Source organism: Tauraco erythrolophus, chromosome Z (genome assembly GCF_009769465.1).
Source record: "Tauraco erythrolophus isolate bTauEry1 chromosome Z, bTauEry1.pri, whole genome shotgun sequence".
Taxonomy (NCBI): domain Eukaryota; kingdom Metazoa; phylum Chordata; class Aves; order Musophagiformes; family Musophagidae; genus Tauraco; species Tauraco erythrolophus.
Window position 1 is genome coordinate 5,296,461 of NC_141496.1, and position 27,422 is coordinate 5,323,882.

Below are 27,422 nucleotides of genomic sequence, written 5' to 3' on the forward strand. Positions count from 1 at the left end.
CATAAGAGTTAGTACTATATCCTTAGTAATGTGGGCCCTCCCTAGCCCTGAGAAAGCTATGGTAAAACCATCAAGTTGCCCCAAGAGCTCAGGAACGTGAAAGCCATCACTACTGCCCTACATGTGAGACAAAGGCAAAAAGCTCCATCATCAGAACTGCAAACTACTGAGCTTTGTGGTACACTGCTGATTCACATTCTGTGACGCCACCGAGCAAATTCTACCTAGATGTCTCCACAACTCTGTTTCTAGTGCCTTATAACTCTGGGTTTGCGTTAGATTCTGTGATGAGATACGCTGCTGTCATTCACAAACAACAGATTTAAGACACACAAGTCACTGATAGGTACACTACAAATTGGCTGAGCTATATCTTGCAGTTGGGATCAACCAGACAAGTTCCTCACAGTTTGCTCCCAGTTTATTTAAGCTGCCTGGGTGTGCTGCGTAAGGCACTAGCAAAGCTTGTGCTGCTGGTCCAGCGTCACTCTGACGTCAGCACTTTGATTTGATTTTCTGTCACTGTTCTCGCAGATTAAATTTCAACCAGTGATCCACAGCTTGATAGCTCATTACCAAATCCCTCTGAGCCATCTAGTTCTGCTCTTGCTTGACAGTTAATGCTGTATTGCACATACTCCTGAAGCCTCCTGGAATCAGCACTGCCCCATGTGAAACCTTGGTCACACTCAGTGCTGCTGCAAAAGCCTATGGGGATCCATGCCCAGCTGCATGCTTTCAATGACAAATCACTAACGATTCCAATTATGAGTCCTTGAGTCTTTTCAGGTCTTTGAGGTTGTGTAAAAGCTCCTCCACGGACAGTCAAAGCTTTCCTTTCCCACCCCTCCCCTCAGACCTTGATCTATAGGGGAATTATTCTGACTTCCTTCTTGGTGAAAACTTAAAACACAGTGTTCTTATTCCTTTTGTTGTTCAGCATCATTATTGCAATCAGGCAGACTAAGACAGCTGGGATAATGCTCTTTCAGCTTTCTTTTGCTGTGATACATGAATATAAATCTCTTGTTAGGCAGTGGGAATGGAGAAGCTGCCTCAGATCATGCTCTGGGGGTCACAGACCCCAGCTCTCACTTCTGCAGTTGAGTTGGATGGGATACAGGTTGCCCTGAGTGCTTTACGATCCCACTCACTGGCAGATATCTTGAGCTCAGCTCCTCCTATACCCAGCTCCGAGTCACAGTGATCATCAGGCAAATAGAGAAGATACAGTCATTGCTTCGTTTTGTCTCCTTCATGCATCTGAGCAGATCTGTCGCCTTGTACCTAGATTACCAGTGCCTTCAAGCAAGAAATTACATGATGTATAGTCCAGAGCTATGGCACACACTTTTCCTTCTAACTCTTCTTATACTGCCACTTAACACGAGTATCCAGACTGCATACTGTCAAATTCTTAGCCTACTCTCCTCCTTCAAGCTAGGAAAACCTCTACAAATGCTGAACCAAGGCTGCTGTCAGCACCCAGCAGGTAAAGCACAGAGACAAGGACTCCAGCGCGTCCCTACCAACATGACAGATGGGACTTCACAGCCCCACAACCTCTTTTTGCCTTGACTAAAACTTCACTCCAGAAGTCAACCTCACCGATTTCAATGGAGAGAGGCTTGATTTATGCCAGGCCGAGACAAGAATCCGGCCATGATTCTTTATTGCCTTTTAAAGCCAAGACCCTAGCAGAAGCCAATTGTCTCTGACGTGAAGCTGCTGCACACCCAATGTGGAATCTGCACAACTCCGTAAACCAGCAGTGGTCTAAATAAAAAGTTCAAACAAGACATTCTGGCATTGGCCAGAAAGAGCAAAGATAAATAGCTGGGAGCCGCCAAGTTGTGAAGGAGGAATCGCTTGACTGTTGGACAGAGAGCAAAGTAAGAGGCAGAAATTAGGCAGGGTGCTGGGAGGATTGTAACACTCCCAAAAAGCAAAGGGGTCACAGCGTTTAATTTGATTAATTCATCGCCGGTCCAAAAGTCTTTGTACTGAGCCTCAGGCAGTGCAGTAAACATATAATCATTAAGAGAGGAAAGAAAAGATTGGTTGAGTGGTAAATACTCCAGCTTCCTCTCCCGCTCCACCTTCCCCCTTGTTTCTTCTCTCCTTGGTCAGTGCAAACATTAGAAGCAACACAGTAAGCAACTGGTAGCATTAAAACAACAATAACAAAACTCAACATATTTCAAATGCCTCGGTCAAAACACTTTCAAGGAAATCTTTGACTTGCTTTCCGCATCATTTTTGTTTTCCCTCAACAGCCCATTCCTCTAGGAAACGCCATGGGCAGAATGAAGCAATAGTCACACTAGCTTGGCCTCTTCTCCCCAGGACTGGCAGAAGACTTAGTGGAAAACAGCAAGAAGGACGTTTATCCTAAGGGGGTCAGATAACGCTTTTGGAGGTCATTTAAGTAGTTTCGGTTGTACTCCTAAGCATCCAGGGGCCCACACAGCTGTTTTGATGAACATAATTGTATTTACAAATAATGGTATTATGTAAGGCTCCGATGTTAACTTTTATGGGCCAGATGGTACAAACACTCACCCTCTAACTGTACAGTGCCTGTCCCTCAAAACAGGACACAGAGGGAGGGCACTACCCCCCAGCTGACACTGAGACTGGAAAATTTTGCAGCTGTTTGAAGCTATATAGGAGCCTAGGGTGTCCAAGGAAACCACAGCAGAGGCAGAGCTGGGGAAAGGGGGGGTGACTAATACTCCATACAACCTCAGCTAGTGAAGTTCACGCTTCTCCCATCCAGCACAAGCACTGCCACTGCTCCCAGGCTGCATTCGCTGGACACCGCTGTATCAGACCTCACCACGGCTCTGTACAGCAGGAAACTTCTTTTCTCTTCTTTTCCCAGACAGATACTGAAGTTTTCTGCAATTTAGACACTTTTCTGCAGTCACGTGAGAAAACTATGATATGGAAGGTGGGTATCCAAACTCTGGACCACTCATCAGCCTGCCTCTGCATCTGTGCACACAGTGCATATGACCCCTAGGTCTGTTGAGTCAAACACCGCTACTGAAGAAAGCAAGGTGACTTATACTTGTGTTTGAATTGATATCTAATGAACTCATTCATCATCTGATTGTCACTTCTCCTTTCTTGTTCCAGTTTATACATCCGTGAGTATAAATGCAAGACCCAGTCAGTATAGACATTCATTTTATGTCTCTATGCTGGTCAGATGGGAAAATGTTAATTGGATACAGTGTTGGACCACTGTTTCTGCTATTACTGAAATAATGCATTCACTGCAGAATAATGAACCAACTCTGTGACACTCGAGCTATTAAAATATATGTATTTGTGGGAAGTATTATTATATAAAAATGAGCAAACTTTGACTAAAAAGGCATTCAGCCAACCCTGTTTGCCTGAGACTTTCATATACATTCAGAAGAATACTTATGCTTCCCACTACTGAAATACAGATCCTTTCTTGGTGTAAAACTGTGGCTGATTAAAGCTTCATGATGATACTTCAGAACTGCATATGCTGTTTCTTAAAAAAAACTCTAAACAACACCCCCCTCAAACAGAAAGAAAACTCATGGTGGTTTTGCCAATATTTCACCATGTTTGTTTTTGCTTATAGCAAGTCCTGTTTTAAATCACAGTAATGCATTCGACTTCTGAGAGAGGATGAACCAGAGATTTATGCAGTGCTGTGTGGCAACAGCCCATTCCAGCAGGAAACTGAGCTGTGGAGGGGAGTTCTGTCGGGGAAGAAATCTCATCTGGTTAAATGACACTCCTCAGCAGAGTATGGTTACTTATACATGTGTTTGTGCTGACATCAGATGAATGCTGTTCATCTGTTGGATTGTCACTTTTCCTCCTGTCCTTCAGCATTCCTCCTACTCTGCCTTTAGAATGTTTAATCACACAACGTAAGGCTTTTTAACAGGAACAAGGGCACCTTTAAGATAAAGACACAAGAACTTTAAACAAATACAACATACAGCCGTGTATTTAATAAGCCTGACTTGCATATGTACACACGCATGACACAGCCCTTCTTCTCCCACTCAAGACATAGGGCCAAATATTACTCACTGTGTGATGCCCATCCTCCATCTAAAGCTGATACTGATTCCTTCAGGGTTAAACCAGCACCATTCAGAGCAGCTGAGGAGGAAAGGTCAAATCAGAAGAAATTCAGCTTGTAGCACTGCTGAATGTCGAGGGGCAAAGGCGTGGTGGGGCTTGTAGGTAAGTTAAGCATTAATTTGTAAAGCATGTTTGTCATGCTAACTATCCAGCACTCAGAGACTGATGATTACTACCTTCCTAATAGCAGCATATGATTAACTTTATATTCTTGTAAATTTACTGTGCATAGTGCTTGTGCTATATCTGATGAAACCCATGTACTTATCAGCTGATCTTTGAGCCATGATGCCAAATATGCAAGGCAATCTTTTCTTGTATAATCGTTACTTTAGAAAAAAGAGGCAGAAATACGGTGAGTGTAAAGTAGCATAGACCTTGATTAGTCACACTACAATGAAAAGCAGAAGCACAGTCCTGACTATAGTGGCTTTTGACCTCTGGTTCACCCCCAGATGCATCTGGCCTGCAATGATTGTAACTAGGACATAATCAGACAGATCATGTACAAAAATTGCCATCTTATCTATGCGCCTTAAAATGTTAAATGTGCATTTCCTCATCTGCCCACCTAAGCAAATAGGGAAAAGTGACTCTTTCTGCCTTTTTCCAAGGCACAAGCTATGGTGTTGAGACTGCACATCAGCAGCGCAAGCCTCTTCTTCAGCATCATGTACAAAAGTAAAGCAGGCGGCCACATGACAAGGAGATGTCAAATTTGCTATGAGGACCTCTTCAGAAACAGCTCTGCTCTCAGTCTCCCCAGCCCAGCTGTGGTATCAATCTGTGGCCTCTCTCTGGGTCCCTTACCTGGGGCTTTAGTAACTACTGGAAAGCAGATGAAAGGATCAGCCTTCCAGCTGTGCGCAGTGCCTCAGGTGAGTGCCAGAGGGGCCCCAAAAACGTTTTGCAAATGTATGAGGTTTACCTCTGGCCTCAGGGAGTAAAAGAAGGGAGTCAACTGAGTCAATGCTTGGTGCACGTAGCTTGAGAGTTCAGTTTAGGATGCACCCAAGCGACAGTATGACTGTAGCAAGGCAGGATCTGAAACACCTTCTGCTGTGTCCTTGCCTACAGGCCAGACCAATGCCACTGCACTAATCGTTTGCATCTGCCAAACAGGAAAGCAGGGTTTAACTAGTTTTGATAATTATTACTTGATGAGCCTTGGATAAGGCTTTGGGCAACCTGGTGTAGTGGAGGGTTTCCCTGCCCATGGCAGGGGGCTTGGAACTAGATGGTCTTTGAGGTCCCTTCCAACCCTAACCATTCTATGATTCTATGAATCTTTCTAAATGCAGAAGTCTTAGGTGAGCACAAGGAATCTTACAAAAATAGCAATTTCACAAAAAGGCAGCAAGAAGCAACAGGTCATGGGAAGTAGCTGGGAAGGAAGACGGGAAGAGTTATTGATTAATATTCATGAAAAAGATCTCCAGAACAATGGTGGAGAAACAGGTAGTGTGCTGAGACAAATGTCACGTGCATCAACACTGCGCATTTAACCCCAGGAAGTCTCAAGAGACATAAAATGAGCCAAAACTCACAAGGTCTCCACTAACGAATGGCCAGTGATAGCTCAGGCTGGTCCAGTACAGGGAATGGACATTTGATGTGGCCAGCTGAGGTGGCTGGTGGCACTGCCTATATGGGACCATGCACTCCAGTATAGGTTTCCTGTGCCAGGACTGCAACCAGGTCTTCCAGAAAGTGGGAAGAACAACTCTTCCCTTGACATCCTAATATATCTAGATTTTAAAGTCATACATAGGCTCTAAGGTGATACAGCAGGATTGTTTTCTACCCTACACACAACCACTGCACAGCACCAGCACACACTGAACTTATCAGAAACGGCTCAGCACTGTTACAACAATAATAATAACAATACAATGGTACCTGCACCAGCACACTAGGTTGAAACAAAATGCAATGCCTGAACGCTAAAGAGCACTAAATGCTTCTCTCATCACTCTTATCACAGGTATCTCTACTGAGCGTGGGTGGTTTTTGCTTCATATTTCATCTCCAGCAACATACAACGAAGTTGCAAATGGCGTTACTAAGCATGCCAAAATGCCCGTGCAGTAAAGATAACACTGAAATTGTGATATAAATCTATTTTCAGCTATCATCTGAATATTCAGGATGTCTCCTCTTATCTCTGTTATATATTATTTTTATATTGTGAAAGATGACAAGCACCAAATGACAAGAGCAATCAGGATATAGAAATTACCTCCTGGGACAGAGCTGTATGTTCTCACAGGCCTTCTTTTGTCTTTTACCTTTTATTTTTATGATTAGTCAATCACTATTTAGCCACCTCAGGGAAATGCAAGGTGAATTAGGAGAAAGAAGGTCAAGGTTATCATGGAAAAGTTTAATCCCTCCTCAGTGGGAACCAGTTAATAGCTATGGCTAGACTCAAGGACCTCTGTTGGGAATCCCAGTGAAGGTCAAAGGCAGAGAGAAAAAAAAAAGCTGCACTGAGATCTTAGACAGTCATAAGCAGACAGATATTCCTAGGCTTTAATGAGCAGTCTTGGCTCCAGGCCTTTCTTGGCAGAGCTGCTTAGTTTTAGTATTTTTCCCTGTAGTGCAAAGTATGGCTCTGCTTAGCTGGCTCTGCTTAGCTAACTGCTGCTGATTTTTCCATCTAAATAATAGCTTGACAATGAAGAAACCAGTTCATAATCTGTGACTTGATGGATTAGGTCATGGGGAACAATGTGCAATTGTAATTATGAAAAGTAAAAATAAAAATAATAATTTTATTTTAAATGAGAATCAGTTTTAAAAGTTTAAACAGCAAATCTGATGGAGCTCCTACTGCAAGTTTTACCACTTCATCTTACATTTTTATCATCATGGACAATAAACTGAAGGAAAATAACATGAAATGGACTTTTTCTTTACCAATTCTATTTCCAAGTCAGCCTGGTAGGGATCACACCCCTACTTTGGAAACTCATTTGCGTCCAGCAGTCCTGAGATTTTTCTCTTGACAATTTGCTATGCCTAAATGAAATATATTAAATTGGAAAGTACAGGTTTAGCAAACATCTTCTGTACAGAAAGCAGAAAAAGCTACAAATCCAACTGTTATCAAACTGTGAAATCAGTAATTTTCACTAAAAAACGGAGAAATAGCCTTGTTAAAAATTTTGAAGACTTTTAACCCCTGTCTGTTAGGACACAATTTCCTTAATGCAATAGCCCCCGCAGCACTTGGAGGAGAATATTTTGTTCTTTGACATGCATACAGCAACCCTGATACAACCAGTGACAGAATTCAGTCTCTTTTCCAATATTTCTGAGCCTCACATTTCTGGCTGTCACAATTGGTCTGATATAATACGATATCATGAATGGGAATACTCTAATGGGATAAGCCCTGAATTTAGACTGGTTTTCATTACTATAGTCCAGATTCTGGTCTCAGCGAAGGAGATGGAAACGTCTAGGTGGCTCAAACATGAGCAGTCTTTGGATCTCAATCAGTTACAAGTCAATAAAAATCTTAAGAACCTTACATTGGCAGGTTGTACAAATTCTTTGCTCCCTCTGTGTTCTCAACTGATTCTCTTTTCATTTTGGAGGCGATGAATTATGTTTCTTTGAAGCTCTTTTTTAGCACATCAGAATCTAATCCACCACTGGCGGGTTCAGTAAAGCTCACCCTTTCCAGAACCAAGTGTGAAATCTGCTTTGTGATAAATATCTACTGGTGCAGGAGCTCTGGGCTCGCTCCCAAGCTAAATTCATTTATATTGCAGCAAAACACCTGCCTCTGTGTCATCATGAAAGCGACTCTCTATTGTAAGGTACAATTCAGTCTCACAGACAAGATTCAGATTACATTTTTCCCCCCCTCTGCAGGAGAGGAACAGATGTCCTTAGCAGCCAAAAGGAGCTTCCTCCCTCCTCCTCTACCCAGCTTTTATTTCCAAGTCATGAGTCCTAAAACTCTTCAGAGTCAATTGGCTAGGGTTGATTGTTTCCATGACACCAGCCCCTTCCCACAGCTACTTGATGCTCAGGATAATTAGTCTACATGACACCTGCCGACTGGAAATGACAGATTTACACTAGGATTGTACCCAGGGTCTCCATATATTCAGCCTAGCTATCACCACAATGGGTCCCTCTGGATCAGCAGTACCCCAGACAAGTCATGGGACACTAAACCAGCTCCACTACTACCCAAGCATCTGGTCCATCCCATCAACAAACGGGTTTTGTACACTTTGTGGGTCAGAGCAGAGGCTCTCTCTGCTCCGTACCATGGCTGTTCCCCCAAAGGCTGGGCAACAGCTACCACCCCACAACATGAGACACCAATAAGAGTGATGCCTACCTTGCCAACAGGTATTATAATTGCTGCTGTTGCAGAACGCAATGGTGAGATTTTTGGAGGAAGCACAACAAGCTATGAGAGACAGGCAAAGGCAGGATAAATATTCATAAAAATGCTGTATAACAACTCAAAGACTTTTAAAAGTTTTGGCTTAATGTGTGGCCAACTTTCTTGTTGATCTCCCCAAAGTTTGGATGCAGAATGGGAATCAATTACAAAAAGCCAGAGAAGTTATTGACTCATAAACATATTTGCTGTAAATAGCAAGTCTCTCTTTGTTCAGCATTAAAATTTAAATGCAGCAAGGTAAAATAGAATATAGCAGAGCTTACCTGAAGAGGCTGAAGAATCATAAGTACTTCTGTCCTTCCTATTTGTCCTGAAGGGCTGAATGTCTTTTTCCCTGTAAGTTCCAAATCCTTCAAAGCTTCTTCTTTTATTCCCACTTGCATCATCCCACTTCTCGCTCGAGGAATTCATTTCACCAAACATGTCCAGGGACTCTGACCTTCCATTACTCTCGGTATTACCAGAGTATCTCTTTGTGCAAGAGTCAATAAGATCGTTGCTTGAGTCACTTTTATCTTTACTCTGTGTCCACTGCTGGGCATCAGAAAGTGATAACGTAGACAGCGTATCAACTTCGAAGTTACTCTTTGAGCCTTTGTGTCCGGTTTCACAATGCTGGTGCTTCTGCTTCTCCTTGTGCTTGCTTTTCTCGTTGAGCAAGGAGAGGTCTTTATCTGAGCCACTTAGCCTTTCATTGATCACATGGCTGGAGAAGCCAGTGGACTTGCCAGCAAAGAGACCACTCAGATCTTCATGTGTCCCCAGTATCCGTTCGTCCTTATGCTTGTGCTTATGTTTGTGTTTTCTTTTGTGAAGTCGGCCACTTGAAAGGCTTGTTCCTCCAACCTTTGGAGAAGCCAAAGAGGACTGCATGTCTCCAAGGCCCATTCCCACAGATGTTTGTAGGTGCACTCCGTGTTTCGCTTTATGCTTGGCAGTGGTGGACATTTTCATGTGAGAGCTTGCATGGAATTGTGGTGGGGGCACGGTAGGTCTCATAAATGGGGAAGCCGCTCCAAGCGTGTGAGACAGGTACAAAGGAGCTGGATACTGACCATAGTAACCAAGATTCATCATAGGCATTGATGTGTAAGGCATTCCATAGGGTGCATAGTAACTCCCACTGGGAATAGGGTAACCGAACCCTTGTAAAAAAGGCACCTTTGTCATGGTGTCATTGGTTTTGGCAGGTCTACCACGCTTCTTCTTAGACTTCATGTCAGAGGTCCTGCGAAGATAGAGCAATGGGTCATACTGGATATATGGCACAGGATAGTAGTGATCAAAATTAATCCTGAAGATGCTGGGATATGGATTTTCATGATAAAATGTGTAACTTCTATGGGAAATCCTGAACACTTGAAACTTATTGATGAGTTCCTCAAGGTCTGCCAGAAACTGGAGGTCATCTCTGTTCTGCAGGCTTTTCCTTTTCCTCTTGTGCTTTGGCTTTTTAATACTCTCATGAGAGAGAAAGTTATCCACAATGAGATGTTTCTGCCGGTGACCATGCCTGTTCTTTGTGCTGGTGTCAGATGGGATAGCCTCTGGATTGTCCAGGGTGCAGAAATCAAAGGAGTATCTCCGGCAGGATTCTGAGCTTTTCTCAGCTTGGTCAGAAGTGCTATTGTTGTCTGTACCTATCCCACTGTCGCTTGGAATTGTTTCCTCACTGTGAGACTCGCTCACTGGCGACAGCGTGACTTCTTTCAGAGAACCTATTTCACAGAGGTGAGAAGGTGAATTAGCCATTAACCTGGGTGGAGACAGCTTCCAAGTTCCACTGTGCATTCCTTTCTGGGTTTTTGTAGGAAGAGCACTGATAGGTTGAAGATTTGGCATAGTTTTTAACTCTGAAAAATTTGTTTCAGTGCTTGCAGGGCTCAGGTTGCCATTAGTCCCCACTAACTGTGTCGAAAGTGGATGAATAGCTGCTAGCGATGATGCCACAAGTGACTGCAGGTTGGAAGGCACTGTTGGGTTTTCTGGCTGGCTGGAAACAGGCCTTGAGTGCTTGATGGCTGTCTTAGGTTCTTCTGGCTGAGGCTGCAGCTCTGCTCTTGGCTTTCTGCCCCGCTTTTTACCAATGTAGATAGTTCCCCTCTTGCTGACATTGATCTGCTTCCCTAGTCTGGCATCAATGGTGGTTGGCCCAGCACTACACGGTGGCTGGATCTTTGCTTTCAGAGCTATGCTGCTGGAGCAGGAGGACAAGATCTGATTGAGAATATTCTTCCTCTTGAGGGTCTTCATTTTATTAATGGTCTTGATGGTCTTCTTATCCAAGACCCCGAGCTTTCCGACCTTCTTGTGAAACTTTAGTTCACTGATGGACTTGTCCTCTCCTGGGACCATCTGAGCCAACTTGGCCAGATTCCGTCTCCTCTTCCTTTTCTTTGTTCCTGGAAATTCACGATTAATTGGACTCACTGGGCTGGTGGAGGTTCCCTCATGAATGGTTTCAACAGTGAGCAAAGGCTGTTTCTTTGGTCGTCCTCTTTTTTTCTTGACAGGTGTGATCACAGTAAGACTGTCTGTATTGGTATATAGAGGGCTGGATGGCGTGATGGGATAGGCTGAAGGAGGCTCTACCATCAACTTCTCAGATGTTGTCATGGAGGTCTCCCGAAGGATAGATTTAGGTTTGCTGCAGGTCCATCGCCGCTTAGCTGCATGTTTGGGGTGCTGGATGTCAGATAATTTGCCAGCTGTGGGAAGATCAGTGGGTAGGAGAGTGGATGTCACAGCTATAGGTTTTCTGAGTCTGGTGGCACTGTTGGGGGAAGTTTTGTCAGTGAGCATACCGCTGTCAATAGCTACTAAAGGGGACTCATTTTCAATCACTTTCCCTGGCTTGGTGGCTCGAAGATCTTTTTTACTCCCATCTGGCTGAGAGCTAGTCCTGTTTACTACTTCACTGCTCATAGCAAGTCCAGAAGGCAGGTTTTTCTCCTGGAGAGTTTTCTCTAGGGAAGATTTCGTGGATTGCCTTTTTTTCCTTTTGTGGCCAGATGTATCCATTGTCGGAGACTTTATTGGGATAGTAATTCGTACGTGACTGGTGTCACTTTCACAACTTCCAGCAGAAGTGGGATTCTGCTTCAAGGGTGATGTATCCAACACGCTGTCCATTGAGTAAGACTCCTTTTTTCCTTCCATGCTGTCATGGGATTTGCTGTCAAATGCTTTCTGAGCACTCTTCACCCATTCGATGTCTGTGGTTTGGATGGTTTGACTTATCAAGTCCTTTTTGCTGGACTTCTTCTTTGTACTCCCAGTGGGCTGATCAGGGGCCTCCAGCTGCACACCTCCCTCTTGATCACCAAGAGGCAAAAGCCCATTGCAATCAGAGGCGCTGTTTGGCTGGGTGGCCACGTTGATGTTGTTGGGTGATGAGACTGCACTGCAAACGGCAAGCTCTTTACTACTGGCCGACAGTTGTCCCCACGTGCTGCTGGCACAGGACTTCTTTGCTTGGGATTTGCTGAAGGAAACACCTGGCTCCGGAGCAGGAACCTTGGTGGCACTAACTGCTTCTCGACTGGGCTCTGTGTTGATGAAGCAACTTTGAGAAGTGGATCCAGTATCAGAGCTCGCTGACCAGTCAAGATGGTGCTGGTTGCTACTTTTCTGCTGGTGCTTTGATTTTAAGGTGTCACCGGTGAAGTCTTGTTGGAGGCCTGGATCATAGTGCAGAGCAGAATGTTTTTGTGGCCTGTCATACACCTGGAAGGTAGAAGAAAATAAATAGAAAAAAAAAAATTAGTTTCTTATTCCCTTCCGAACCCCTGGTTGCAGCTCTTTATTTATACAGTGAAGGATAACTCTTAACCAATTTCCTTGTAAGGGTTAGGAGCCTTTATAAAGTCTTCTTATGCTTGAGCTAAATTTACATTTAGATTCACGCACTGTAAACAAGTTTTGTTTTGTTTTCCCACTCTAAAAACAATGGAAATATTTCTATAAATGCCAAATTGCTAAGGAAACATATTCTATTGATTTTTAATTTAAAACACAAGGAAGATATTCCCTTTCAATGGATGAATAGTGCAACTTAGCCTCCTGGTGAGAATCTCTTTTTCCTAAAAAATAATCCCTCACAGAACTAGATGCTCAAGAACAACAACTAAGCTCATTGTTATAAACAAGAAAAATGGAAAATAATCTCAGAAGTTGTAACAAACAAGAGGAAAACCCACAGGTCCACTTCCTTATGAAGCCAGAATCTGCAAAGATTTGCTTGCTTAAATTTCCACATAGAAGTCATCCCCACAATCTTACTGCTTAAAATCATATGCGTAGCATCAAGAGTGTGAGGCACACTTGGCAGGTTCAAGATTTGCATTACTCCCTTTCCATTTTAATAATCTGCTATTTGCAATGTTGGTAAGAGATATTTTCAGTATGATTTCTAATCCGACAGCAGCTCTTCAAGCAGCAGAGGTCACAGTGAGGGCAGAATTATGCTGAAGACTGTTACAGAGCAAAATAAAGTCTGCTTTTTTTTCTTGGTGGGTCTCCTTCAGCTAAAGAAACTATATTTTCTACGGCTGTAACCTTCTGAACAGCCTCGTAAAGCAAAAAAAAATTATTTTTTATTTTCATTAACTGACCTCTTTTAGACATTTGTTTTCTTCTGTTAAATTTAGGAGCTTCTTTTTTGTAAATCTTTGGATCAAACTGTGCAATTCATTTTGTACACCTAGTACTGCAAACAACTGTTCTTAACAAACTGTAATGACACTGTTCCAAATGCCAAATAAATGATGAGAGACTTAAAATAAATGCGTAACCAAGGAAAGAACAATAGAAAACAACTGCTAAGAGTCTCATGTTTCTGCAAACAGTGTGTTACAAGTAAGTTTCTATCATTCGCGTTACATCAAATCCCAGTTCAGGGTGTTCGCAGCAGAAGATTTGGGGTAAGGGGGCTGCCAGCTTAAGAGAGTTTTGAGCTGGGAAACGAGGTGTGCCCAGTTCTGAGCAACTTCAGAGGGATTTGAAAGGTGCTAAACACCCCCAAGCCCGTGGTGCATTATTTAGTGACCAGTAAACATACATGTTTTTGGCAAATTGATGTTGAGATATCCTTCATGTGCATATAAAAAACGGGCATGTGACTTTTCTGGAATAGACAATAACAAAGCTGTTCTGGTTCATTGTCTGAGGAGTAATCAGAGACTCTTAAAACCTGTGGATAGTTCATTTGTTGTGCACGTGGATCAGCCATGCTCAGGGAAAGCAGAGATTTCCAGGAATTGTGGAGTGAGAAAATGAAAGCAGGCAGCTGCAGTGGAGCTGCAGATGTCACAGGTGAACACTTGGTTTCTTCAGCCTGAGAAAAGAGTCGAAAGCATAAATAGCCCTTGGGGAATGAATTACTTTCTCCTCCTCCTCTCAGTGGCCTCCCGCGCGGGAGCCACACAGCGTGCAGTGGCCATGACCCATGTCACTGATGCCCTCCTTTGGAAAATGGAGCCCACTTGTGTCCACGTCCTTGGTATGAAGCCAGGGAGGGGTTGAAAGGAGATCAGCAGCACTTGCACTGAAGTTTGATCGTTTTTTGTTTGTTTGTTTGTTTTAAACCTATCACAGAGCTCCTGAGCTTCATTTCACCTCAGCCTTTTGGGGTTTATCCTGCTCCTAGAGGTGTCCTGTCAGCTAGGTAGGAGGAGGGGTGCAGAAGGTGGTCATCCCCTGGTGAGGTCCCAGCGGGCTGGAGGTGAGTGCCCTCCACCCCAGCCTCATGTGAAACATCATCTTCCCTAGGTACCGTGATCCATGGCTTGGAGAAGCCCTGGAAACACACATAGGCAGGGCCAGGCTGTTTCTGCACAGAGCCTGGCTTTATGGCTGTCATCAAAGCAACTCCTTACGCCCATGTTATTTCCAAAATGTTGAGCTGTGAAACTAAATGACCTGAAAAATTTCATCTGGAAGACAAAGCTAAAAAAAAAGACAGAGGATTACAGCAGAGAGTGAAAACATAACACACTGGCAACACCCTGGTCCCTCCAAGTCCACCACATGCACAGAGATCTCTAGTTTAAGAGGAGCAATAATCTCAGACGTATGTTTTAAGGTAGTTAATAAAGGCTCAGAACGGAGAGGCCAACTATATATCAGTGATGAATGCTGATATATCACTTGGCTTCTCCAGCCTCATTTCCTTGGCCTGCAAATTATAAAATGATGATGCAACTTCCAGCATATCCCTAATGACAGCCCTGTCATTACTCCAGCACCACAGGCCACCACAACATCTATCTTACAATTCATGAGGAAGATATGCCTATGTCATCAAAGGTGCCAGCTCTGGAGGCATTTAATCACACGGATAAGCACTCCCATTTCAACAGGCCTTCGAAAATGACCAGCCTGCAGGATCAGGGGACTCCATTTCCTAAGCAGGATGTCAAAATTATATATCTACCCAAGCACATAACAGTCTACTAAGTTTCCTCATGCAACTACTTCTAGCGTAACATTGACTATTTGCTTTCCCTTGCCAGACGCGTCCATCTCACCCCAAAACAATTCTTCAGCAGCACAGCAACCAGAGATCGCTTGACTGCAGCAGGCTGGCTTTCACTGACTGCAATGGATATGTCAGCGCTGTTTCCCTAAAAGCACTACCAAATCAGCTGAAAGTAAAGCAACCGAGTGTATTTTCTTTCCAATGTATCCATCCGGGTTGCTTTCTGATCCCGTTGGTCCTAATGTTGAGGATTCAATTTTCCCTGCAGGGTGAGTAGACCCCTAAGAAGCCAACAAACTCCAGCTCAGCTCACCTAAAGCCTCTGCTGAGCTCACGGGGGACACCAGAGCTGTCAGTAGGGTGAGGGCAAACAGGGCTCTTCAGAAACCTGTATCTTGCTGCCTTTTTACAAATTCATTACTTTATTCATCAGTGAGCGTGCAATATACTGCAGCTCCATAGGTCTTGGCAAGGGGCTGTTGACTTGAGCAGAGTTCCTATGGCAGCATGGCTGAGACCAGCATCAAGAATAGTGGACTTTTTAATGAAAACAGAAAGATTTACCTTTATTTACTTTTTGGTTTATGACACCCTAAAAATACTTCAAACTTCAGTGCCTCCCTCTATTTGTAGTTTACCCTTTCACGGGATTTTCTTCAGCAGCTAGCAATTCTGCACTAGGAGTCTGCTCCTTCTTCTTTTATGAAAATAGAAGCATAACTTAATATTTTGCAATTCTATCACATGAAATAAATAAAATTCACAATTTGATCACATCTCAACAGACTTGGTCAATATTTTTCTTGATATTCAGTTTACTGTATGTGCTTAGTGGGTAATAATCCCATCTTTCCTTTAAAGAAAATAAAATACATGTACAGAAGATAATCGTTTTCATAACTGCAAAGAAGTTTGAGCAACATGATCCAGCACATGTGAAACATTAGACAAAAAAACCCACAAAATCTGAATTCTCTTATTAGCAGTATATGATTTTAATACCAAACTCATGAGATTCAGTACTCAGATTCAGCAACAGTGGGTTGACCTATTAACAAGATACATCTCGTATACGGGCAACTGAAGAGCACTGGCCAGAGACCAGAGTCAGAGGGACTGTGTGTTCATTCCTGCCTTGCCAAACTTGTGCAACCCTGCATCTACAGAGGTGATCACACCTCTTAACAGCTTTACTGTGGCATGCAGCCCTTGCAACCGAGGGCATGAGACTGTATGAGTCCCATGATGAACAGCACCCTACTCTGCAAGCAGCATCCAGCAGCAGAATCCATCCGTCAGGGACTCTTTTTATTTAACTACCAGGTATCTCACTCTGTCTCCCCCTTCCCTCTTCTGAGCTTCTCTCTAAATCCACATGCTGTTTTCAGTCCCAAAGCAAAAAGTGGGAGGAGATGCCAGCAACAAAATTAAAAGCTTAGTAAAATAATAAGAAAATAATCCAAATAAAAAATGAATATAATTAAAAATAATGATAACAATAAAATACACAATTAGAGAAATCCATCACCTGAAAAAAAAACTGATTGCTTACAGAGGATGCTCCAAACACACCTTTTTGTGGAGGTAACATACATATGGCTTGTCAAGAATCTGGCTTGCAAATCAAAGTTAATACTACAACGCTCCCTCTTTAAATCATTCGCAGATCCATCTGTGTAATGGCTCCTCAAGTGTAATTCCCTATTAAGAGGCTTTATCTGGAGAGATAAGCAGCTGGTTCTCATGTCACTAATTGCTGTCTGCTGTGATTTTAAAACATCTGCACCATTGTGCTCTTCATTTTCATATTCTAATCACTCTGAAACTTGAAAAAGGTACATCATTGATTGTTTCTGTGGGTTAATTAGTACACAGTCTCCTTGTAGAGACAACTTAAAGGCAGTCAGAACCTCAATCATCAAGTTTGTTTTAAAAATTAATAACATCAGGAGTGTCTGTGGGGATTGGCATCCACAGTGACACATCAGAGTATGCTCTGGGGACATACCATCCTTTGTTATCTTCTTCATAGTCTGGAAATAAAATTTAAAAAAAAAAAAAGAAAAGAGAAGAAAAGAGGAAAAGCTTTCCTAAATGAATAATGTCACTTAGAATCAGAGTCTTGGGAAGTGCTGGCTTTTATCTCAAGGCCACCCCTGCCTCTCCAGTGTGGATGAATCCCTTCAAACACCATATAACACCTCTGTGTGGTCTAGGAAGTTTTGAGCCATTTTTAATAACAATTTCGGCAACTGGGAGCTGGCATCTCTTTGGAAATCCATGGAGTGAAGATGTGACTGCTTGGATGTATGTGGACATTTGCTCTGCTTGACACCTGGGTTGGCTAGAAGCTGGATTATCAGGTATCGTCTACAAGCCGTGAGGAGAGGGGTATTAGCTTAGAAATAGTACTCTGCAGTGACATTGCATGCAAAGTGGACCTTCCCTGTGACCAGCCAGCACAGAGCAAAGGCAGGCCTGAATTCATATCTGCTTTAACTTAAGCTTATACTTAAAAATACTCCAGATTATGCTGATAACAGACCTTTGACCAGTTGACCATGCAAAAGGTCAACTGGAGATTTTCAAGAATGACCGAATCAATCTAGTGCCACTGAGTTTAAGTGGAAAAACACAATGGCCTCTTGCCTTCTGAAACATCAAACTCTGTTTCTATCGTACACAAGGAGCAACTAAAAACTGGAGAAGTTCCAGGTGATTTGTTCCTCTTGAAAATGCTTTCTTTTCAGTTTCTGCCTCCTGGACATGCATGAAAACATGTTACTGGAGAAGAAAACTCTTCGAGAGGAAGAAAAAACTGAGATTTCTAGCTCTAACACATGAATAAACAATCCTAGCTCAGCTCACACTTTTGCCTAAAATTGAGCATCTCCTCTTGTGTCCCAATGGGACAGCCACAAACTGCTCACTTGAAGGCTTTAATCAGAACTACAGGTTGGAGATACTTCATGTGTTTTGTTGAGTGCACTGAGCCTTTCTGGGACAGCATTACTCTGTAAATAAAAGATGCCAAGTGGAGGAGACAGCAGGTTCAGGGGAACTTAACTCTGGCCTGATGGCTTACAGGTTGAGCAGTCATTGACCTGAGATGTGATCAATCTATAGGAGGGACCTGTGATCAAGTCAGTTCAGTTCATAATAGCAAGTGTCTGAAATGGTTTCAGAAAGCCCTTTAGGTCCTCGGTGACTCTAAGCAGGGAGGAGGGATCACAAACCAGCATATGACATTTTCTGGAAGTGCAAAGTGCAGTAGTGTCCTCTGAGAAGCCCCACTGAATCTGATTCAGAACTGATGTAGCGGCTTTAATTCCAATTAAAATACTAATAGAAAACATATCAGCAGACACTAACATAAAATTCATCATTATCATCCCAAAGAAGGGTGATTTTCCAGAGCAGTTTGTCAAATTTATTACTCCCAGAGTTTACTCTTTCCCCAGTTCCCTGAGCCTTCAATAGCACAAAGCCCCAACTCCACCACACTCACAGGAGTGAGGATCATCCATTAGACATCGAAAGAGAGGGAGGAATTAACACGAAGATGCAGGGGCATTACTTGAGAGCCAGACACAGCATGAGGTGTGAGTGGGTTAATAAAAAGCAAAGCATCACCTGTTTCTGTCCATTCACCAGACACAAACATCACAGAATGTGGCACATTGTCTCAAGCAAATCAGGAGAACCTTCACTGAAGCTGCTGGAGGTCCTTCCAGATTTACACTCACATTGCTATGTAGCTCTGTCTTCCCTGAGATATTTGTGTAATTATGTCAATACAGAAAGCAGAATTACAGTCTTTTGCATTATAATTGTTTTGAGAATACCTATGTAAAGAACTTATCCTTAAGGAAAAGATAAAGGAAGGCACAGAGATTACTGAAGGGTCCAAAGATGGCCATGTGGTTGCAAATCATAAGTTTTCATGCATTGCTGGTGAAGCATCATGATTTGCCAAATAAATCAGAAATTCCAACTTTAAGCTGGATGATTTGCACACTATTTCAATCTTCCGCTGGATTTCAGACACTTCAATTTTCCACATACAATAACTGAGGATTTTATCTGGGCAAACTGTAACAACATGTTGAATTCATAAAGGTAGAATTTGGTGCTGTGGGCTGATCTGCTCCTTACTAGTAAGATAGACCCACTTCTGCACATATTTCCTTTATCAAGTGTTTAAACAACCCTGCTCATTTCAGGGCTTTCTATTAAGCACTGAGTCTGGGAAAACTCTAAACAATGGGGTTTTTCTGTCATCTCCAACAAAGAGCCCATCACCACTGACATAACAATGTAGTTTAAATATTGTGTTTAAGCATAACACAGTTTGCTGCCTTTGTTTAGGCAGCTGAGAGAGAACAATTGGGCACCAGCTAAGGTGGACTACAACAGGGCTCATAATTTTGCCCATTCATCTGGTGAGATAACCCTGGCTCGGTCCTTGTTTGGCCTCAAGCCAGTGCAAAGATCTTCAAGCGAGTGTTTCAGACGTTATGTCTATGAAACCAGGGCTCGCAGAGCGAGGTGTCTTTGCTAAGCTGCATGCTTTTGTTTGTCCAAAAGCCTTGCTGATGGACTTAACAGCCACAGTGACATTAAGGTTTTATTATTCGTATATGAAACCTACACCCATTCCTTCAGAAGTGATATAGTTCCATGGAGATCCACCTACTCTTCCAGGTATGTAAATATGACATTGCACTTCCAGGTTTCTGTCTCATCCTGCTCTTCCACTTTGTTCTGTAATTTTAAGATATTGAGGGCAGTACACATATCTGCATACATAGTGACTTGGCCAAAATCAGACAGCAGAATGATCCCAGGATGGGCTGGGACCTGCAGAAATGTGAGCGGTAAGGGGTATTCCTCTCTGAAAGGTTTGTGGTGTTGTCCACAATGTTAATGCTTCAGCACATCTCAGATTGCTAAACTGGAAATAAGGATGTCAACAGCTGTGCACCGTAAGTGTCTGTTCTAGTTTTCTAAATTCTGCAGTGCTTACTCTGCGTTGAAAGATTTCTTTTATCTTTCATTTAGTATAGGAATTGCAGTGTTACCCTGACTATTGTTTTTTTTTCTTCCAAGGAGTGGGGAAAATATAAATGTCTTTTCCATTGAGGCCAGTGATTCTTTCCACCAGAGTTAAATAATTTGATTATAAATTGAGTCCTTAAATGTCAAGGAGATGCTGAATTCACCTGAAAACAGGCATTTAGAGAAGCCCATAAAAGCTGTGAGCTCCAGTCAGTCAGCTCATCATTCTTTTAGCATGCACTTCATTTAGCAGTTACTGACCGCCAGATTAATTCCTTCAAAGCATCTTGATTGCAGCTAAGGTCTAGCATGAAGTATTGCATGTGCAACAGCATCAGCAAAAAGTCCAGAAATATGCCAGAACATCTATCTGACACAGCTGGGTTATAGCTAATGAAAATTTGCAGGAGAGGTCAAACATCCAGTGTCTTCCAAACTCCTCGCATTAAGATCTGAGTCCCACTACCATGAATTCAGAGAGAGCATCACCTCTGCCCTCAGCAAATTCACCCTGAAAAGATGAACTTCAGTGATCTACAGAAAAACGTGGGAGGTTCATTCCCTTTGGAAAATCTGCCTAAAGATGTCACACGTGATGAATTCCTGGCTCTACTGGTTACGTACTGAAAAGTCACTGCACTCTGTGCAAAGCTAGCAAACAGTGTGGGGCGCACCATCCAGAGATGGGACATGTTCTGGACTCTCTCAAACAGCTGGTCTCAGGCTCCCAAGCAGCAGTAACAACATGAGCTGCCCTGGCTAAATCTGAACGCTCTCCTGTAAGAACAGATTTTACCATCCCTTGGATATGCAACCTGCAGACACCTCTTTAGCGCAGACACTTTTGCAGGTTCCCCACCACACCCATAGCAAAGGCTCTCCCACTGGGGCAAATCTTTCAAAGCAGCGACCACAACAACAAAATAATGACACAAAATATCTCTGTGGCAATGCTAGGTGAGGTGATGATGACATTTTTTTGGAGCATCTCTGTGCTCTTTCTGAATGACACGTATCTCTGCTTTGATGTTCATCCCTCATCTCTCCTTCCTCCCCTCCCTCCCCAGCTATGGCAAAATCACCTTTACTAACAAACCTCCAGCTTGAATAGCAGGTTTTATTTAGTGTGCTATAAAAACAGTCATTTCTCAGATCATAAAAGGGGTTCAACTGGACTGCATCATTTTGCTGAAGTGAGTTTTCTGGTGGAGCGATTCTCTCTTCTAAATGCCACAGTCCCCCACTACCAGTATTTATGTACCAAAATAAAATGCAATTTTCTGTATTTTATTAAGTGTGAATCTCCAGCGGAAATCCATTTGGGAGCCGAACCCAAGATTTAATTGTCCCTTGATTTTATATTTTCAAGACTTTCTCAGCCAGTTTCACAACAACAGCACCAGGCTAACTACAGTTTTATTAAGGTTCAGCAGCATCATTTAAAGGCCCTGACCAGGTTGAGGTTTGGCTTCTACACACAGAACTCAACAGTAGCACAGACGAGAAAAAAAGAGGGCAAGGAACAGCAAAAAGAGGTTTGCAGAGCACACCAAGCACAGCTTTCTGCTTAAATGGCAGTCCAAACTTCTCTAGCTTCTCCATTAAGAAATCAGGGGGGAAATTTAGTTTATTGAGTCCCCAGCCTTTCATCCATGAGGTTGAATAGGCAGGTGGAAAGTATTTTAATACAAATCCAAGCCTGGGAATAACACCCAGAACAGCAAAACTTGTAGGTCTCTTGGGTCAGAATTTGGCTTATCCTATGCTGGAAATCTGGTCTGGAGAAACCCCTAAATTCCTAAACCTGTGCAGAACTTCAGTGATTTCTATGCACATGGTCCCCTTAGAATTGGAGACATTGAGACCAGACAGAGAGATGGTGGGGTACTGCCAGCACTTCAGAGCATTGCCTTTTTAATTACCCTTGTTCTAGTAACTCACCTAAGTACATTTCTTTGCTCTACACATGTTGACGAAGCAAAACCATTCACAGCCCTGTTATTGCTTCCTCTTAAGTGCTGACTGTCTGCTCGAGTCACGTAACTCTGCAAAAATACTGACACTGAAGATACAGTCCCCTATTCAAGCAGCTTGGCACTCAGAGTAAATCAGATGCAGGCAGTACATGTTTCAGACATCAAAGTGCATTTGTCCATTGCTAAGGGAGTAAAGTTACGCCTATTTCTTTTCAAAATGTAACTTATTCTGAAGGATTGGCATGGAAAGAACTGGCAGAAGGTGTTTCCGAGAGCTACTTGAGGGCAGAGGGGGAGATCAGCTAAAGCACAGGTGAACCTGGTGTTATAGGCGTCTGAGATGCACATCATAGAATCATAGAAAGGTTAGAGTTGGAAGGGATCTCAGAGATCATTCAGTTCCACCCTCCCTGTCATGGACAGGGACACCCTCCACTACACCAGGTTATCCAAAACCTCATCCAACCTGGCCTTGAACACTTCCAGGGATGGGGCATCTACAACTTCTCTGGGCAACCTGTTCCAGTGCCTCACCACCCTCTGAGTGAAAAATTTCTTCCTTAGATACAATCTAAATCTGCCCTCTTTCAGTTTAAATCCATTACCCCTTGTCCTATCACTACATGTCCTTGTAAAAAGTCCCTCCCCAGCTTTCCTGTAGGTCCCCTATCAAAGGTACTAAAAATACACAGGGCCAAGAGTGCACCATAAGGTTCTTCATGTCAGCAGACAGGTATGGGATCTGAAGCTGAAGGTAAAGAAATTTTAAAAAATTAAAATAAAAAAATTAAAAAAATTTTAAAGAAATTCTAACCCCCATGGCAGGGAGGTTGGAACTAGAAGATCTTTAAGGTCCCTTCCAACCCAAACCATTCTATGATTCTATGATTCTAAATTGAGATGAGAAACACGGCCCACATTTTTCATAGGGGGTATAAATGATCATGAGAACAGCTTATCATAACAATGGATTCTCTATTACCGGAAGTTTCTTTTAAATCAAGGCTGGGTGTTTTTCTAACTGATATGCATTCGTGCACGACAGCTATCGGACTTGTAACAAGGATACATTAAGGCAAATCCCCCGGTATGAGTCATGCAGGAGGTTTGACTAAGTGATCACAAGGGCTCTTTCTAGCCTTAAAAATCTGTGACTATATATCCTCCCTGTATCCTCCAGTGTTTTGTCCAACCTGGTGTTAAGCAATTCCAGTAATGTGTCTTCAACTCCTTCCTTTGGGAGACTATAGCCCAGCATAATAAATCTCACTGTTCAGAGTCTCTTCTCTCTTCCCCTGCAATCATTTCCATCCCTAGACATACCTCGGTTCTGGATTGATCCCAACAATTCCTCCTCATCCTTGGCACCAAAAAGAATATTTCATGTTTTTTAACAATTCATTTCCCTTGCTGTATTCCCTGCTGTTGTAAAGCGGTGTGTCCCCCTGGTGCAACAGAGTTGATTTACTAGGAAGGGCATTCCTGTCTCGACAAGCCCGGTGAGATGTGGCTCCCACTGGAACAAGGATGGGCAGCGTTGCACCGCACATGGTTCTGCAAACGCCAGCGAAGCCAAATGCTGTTGGCCTTAAGGACTCAGGCTACCAATGTGGAACAGGAGAAGCTGCTGCGATTCCTGTTGCCATTCCTCTGTGCTGGCTGAGAATGGGCTTTTTAGAGGCAAATCTATGTGCAATATTTCTCCAGAGTGACTCTGTCTTCACCAAATAAGAGAGATTTGGCCCTGAACTTTAAGTGGAAGCACTAAGTCTGATATCCAATCTGGACCTAAAACTCATAAACATCTGTAAAACAGCATGAAATCAAAATATCCTGCATCTGAAGACAAGAGGAACCCTGGATTCAGTTTTAGGCCTTGGCTGCTGTCTTTTTTTTTTTTTTTCTTGTTTTAAATATGGAAGTTTATATTGATTTGGTCTTTTCTGGTTTAATTTCTCTGCTGTTTTGTGTGCTGCATCACAGTCTCAAAACAAGAGCCCAAATGCAAAGGCCTGAACTGTTGGGGGTCTCTGCCTGAATCAAAATGTCACACTCAGTGTTCAGAAGGATGTTTGGGGGAGCCAGAGGGAGAAAAAAGAACAAAAGCTAAATCTCAAACCACTGTACAAAAAGGTTGCATACATTAAAGTCACTGGTGCAGAGACTATTCAGTGACTGCTTTAAACATACTTCAAATAATAAAAAATTATCTGTTGCACTCCAGGTAGCATATTTACTTATTACTCATAGTTATTATTTATTTTGGGTTTTTTTTTTCCCCCCTTCCTTTGTTCTGTTTCCCACTAGAGAACACACACACTTCAGCATAGTCTCCCTTTAAGGATTTCTCTCAAGGATACATACATATCTATTTTCTGCAACCAGACAGAAAACCTTCTGAAATCAGTGCAGATTCATCACCCACCCTGCACACGACCTTATCAGCAGTTGCGATGGGTGGCCCCCGTGGAATACTATGGAAAGGGCAAAGCTGGAAAATGTGCATTTTAAAGTGCCAGAGACTTTAGTTCAGCGTGCAGCACTTGTAATTTCTACTGCTGCAAATGCTCAGCTTGTTATGGATATTTGAGAATTCGGGTTTTCCTTGACTGGAGGTCATGAGATTTATTACAGTAAATTTTTTTTTACTTTTTTTTTCTCCTGGAGTAGGTGAGGCATAATTGAGGGTACCAGATACCTGCATGTATAATATCTCCAGAGATGAATAGAAAAGAGAAATTAAGCTTCCTGGCACTCCTTTTGCCACATGTGACATATTTCACATTTACTCTTACTGATGAGGGGAATATTTAAAGAGAAGCCAGTGCGCAAAGGCTAGGCTTCAACACAAGAGGTATGATAAACGAATTGACCTAAATTCTTCCTACCCTGTCCAGGGACACATTTAGGTTTGTCAGACTGACAAGGACCCAGATGGATGGACTGTAGCAATAGGTATTAAAAATTAAGTTTTTAGTCTTGTCAACATACTTGTTCCCATCTGCTTGCATCTCCTTGTAAATATATCCAGAACAGGCAATCATTTCTATCAGCTTGCATACCCTTCTCTACCAGGAACCATGGATATACATTTTGTAAAAAGACCACTTCATTGAGTAAAAACTGTGTGTTTGCATGTTTACACATAGCAGGGAGGTATAAACCGATGAATAAACAAGTAACAAAAGTTTATTACATGTGTTTTCTATCATGGTCTTTGGAATGACATTCATCACATCATTCACATGAAGCAAAAAGACTGTGTTGATATCCAAAGTCTATCTTCAATAAATCTCAAAGCATTTGGTGAAAGAAGTAGGAGTCATTAGTCTGCACACTACAGATGAGGCTCAGTGATTTGCCCAAGGTCTTTTCATATTCCTTCGCCTGTGCCAGTAGAAGAATTTAGGTTTCTCCACCCTCGCTTTTGCCAGTGCCCATGAAGATCCCCATGACCAAGGTCCCAAGACCATCTTCCCACAGCATTTTATGATATAGATGAACATGACTTCAAAAAAATGAATGTCTGCCTGAAGGGCAAACTGCAGACTGACCCTTTGCTATGTGAGTTTGTGCATGTCAGCAGGGTGTGAAAATAAAAAGGCTTTGAACTGACTGAAATGATGACTTGGCATCAAAAGTGACCTCAGGTATCACAGCCACAACTGGAATTCCCATTTGCCAAAGCGGAGGAAACATGGGGCTGTGCTTCAATGCAGCACAAACCCTTTTGCAGTCAGCCAGCAGGGATTCAGAGAAACCTCACACATACAGGGCTACGATCTCCATGCTGCAAACCCATAAGTGAGCATTTTTTAAAGTCCTTTAGCTTCGTGGTGATATTAAAATGGATTATCTATGCATCTGTGGTTGCATACCTGCAATGCTCTACCTGCCCCTCTGTGTGCATGCGTCTGTGTGTGAGTGTGTTTGTGGGTGTTTAATTTTAAAAAAGATCTTTTTTTTTTTTTCTCACAGAAAGAAACCTCAGACTGTGGGGAAGATCCCCAATCATCCACCCTGGAGATAATTACACTGGGAAAAGCTATCAGGTCTATCCACTTCTCATCAGGCAAAGGACACGGTCACAGGCAAGAAGTGACCTCATGTTTCTGCTGCTCAATCTCCCAGCAACCCACAGCAACTTAAATTAGAACATGTGCAATATAATTAGATTTCCTTCCCTTGCAGACTTGTCACTCTTCTCCTGTCTGAAAAGGAGGGGACACTTCAGATAGAGGTTACAGCTCAGCAGGGCTGTCTGCTGCTTACTGGGATTTTGCTTTAAGTGAGATCGGAAAAAGGTTGCAGCTAAAGCAAAGCCTTTCAGCTCCTGCCCTCCAGAAAGAGAGTTTTTAGTTAGGAACCACAGAAAGTAAATTCTAGAGTCAGAGGTAAAATAAGAAATTCAGGTCAGGATTCAAATCCAAGTTTCCTCTGCATGACTGAACTGTTTGTTACCAAGGCTGTAGCTTGGAGCAACCTGGTCAGGTATGAGATCAGGTTTGGAAAGACAGCTATTAAAATATTGCAGGAATTGGGCCTCCAGCCCCATCTGCATAAAAGTGTGGCGTAGCTCATCAGTCGGAGCAGAGTATTTGCAGAGCATGGCTCTGGCCACCAATCTCTGACCAACACCTGGTTTAGAACATTGGTTCCCTATACAGTCCATGAGCCTCCAGAGTAGGTATCAGAGCACGCTAAATCAATGTGCTGACTATATAGGGTGCCTGAGCAGCTATTCAGGCACATAAATTAGGCATCTAAAGTGAGACAGGATGAATATAGCCCAATTTGCGCAGGTGTCCTGTAATACACATTTAAACCTTTTCCTGCTGCTCCATACCAGACTCAAAAGGGCTGAACTGTGCCTTTACAAAAGTCTTTCAGAAACATTCCTGACCAACAAAACGTACAGTGGCCCAACCTGTCCCTGACAAGCTTTCAAGATTTCCAACTTTTTTTTTTTTTTTTTGTATAGAGATTCTTACAGTTCTTTGAAAACTCATTTTAAATACAGTAAATGGTGAACCTTTGGGGCTTCCCTAATGTTATTCCTTCTGCCTTAAGCAGAGGATTTTTCATTCCTCACCATCAAGATATACACTCACAAAGTCTTAATTTGAATTGTTCTTGAATGAAAGACTTCTCTTTCCTTTTTGAGGTAAACCATGGAAGAGCACAGAGGTAATTTTGGATACACCACAGTCTCTGTGCCTTTTCGTCACTGTTCCCAGGCAAATAAAAGTATTCTGAAAACAAAAACAAAGAACAAACTTACGCATGCAATTCAAATTTAAACCCAGTCTTTTTTTTTAAGTTAACAGAGGTTAACGTTTCC

The 27,422-nt window shown here is 42.7% G+C and overlaps 1 protein-coding gene across 1 annotated transcript in view; it reads right to left on the reverse strand.

The window, feature by feature from the left end:
* The window catches only part of SETBP1 (SET binding protein 1), a 272,487-nt gene that overhangs the window by 80,848 nt on the left and 164,217 nt on the right, over window positions 1-27,422 (reverse strand). Inside the window, 1 exon segment of the mRNA XM_086629708.1 lies at window positions 8,833-12,295. Within this exon segment, the coding sequence (XP_086485834.1) occupies window positions 8,833-12,295 (3,463 nt within the window).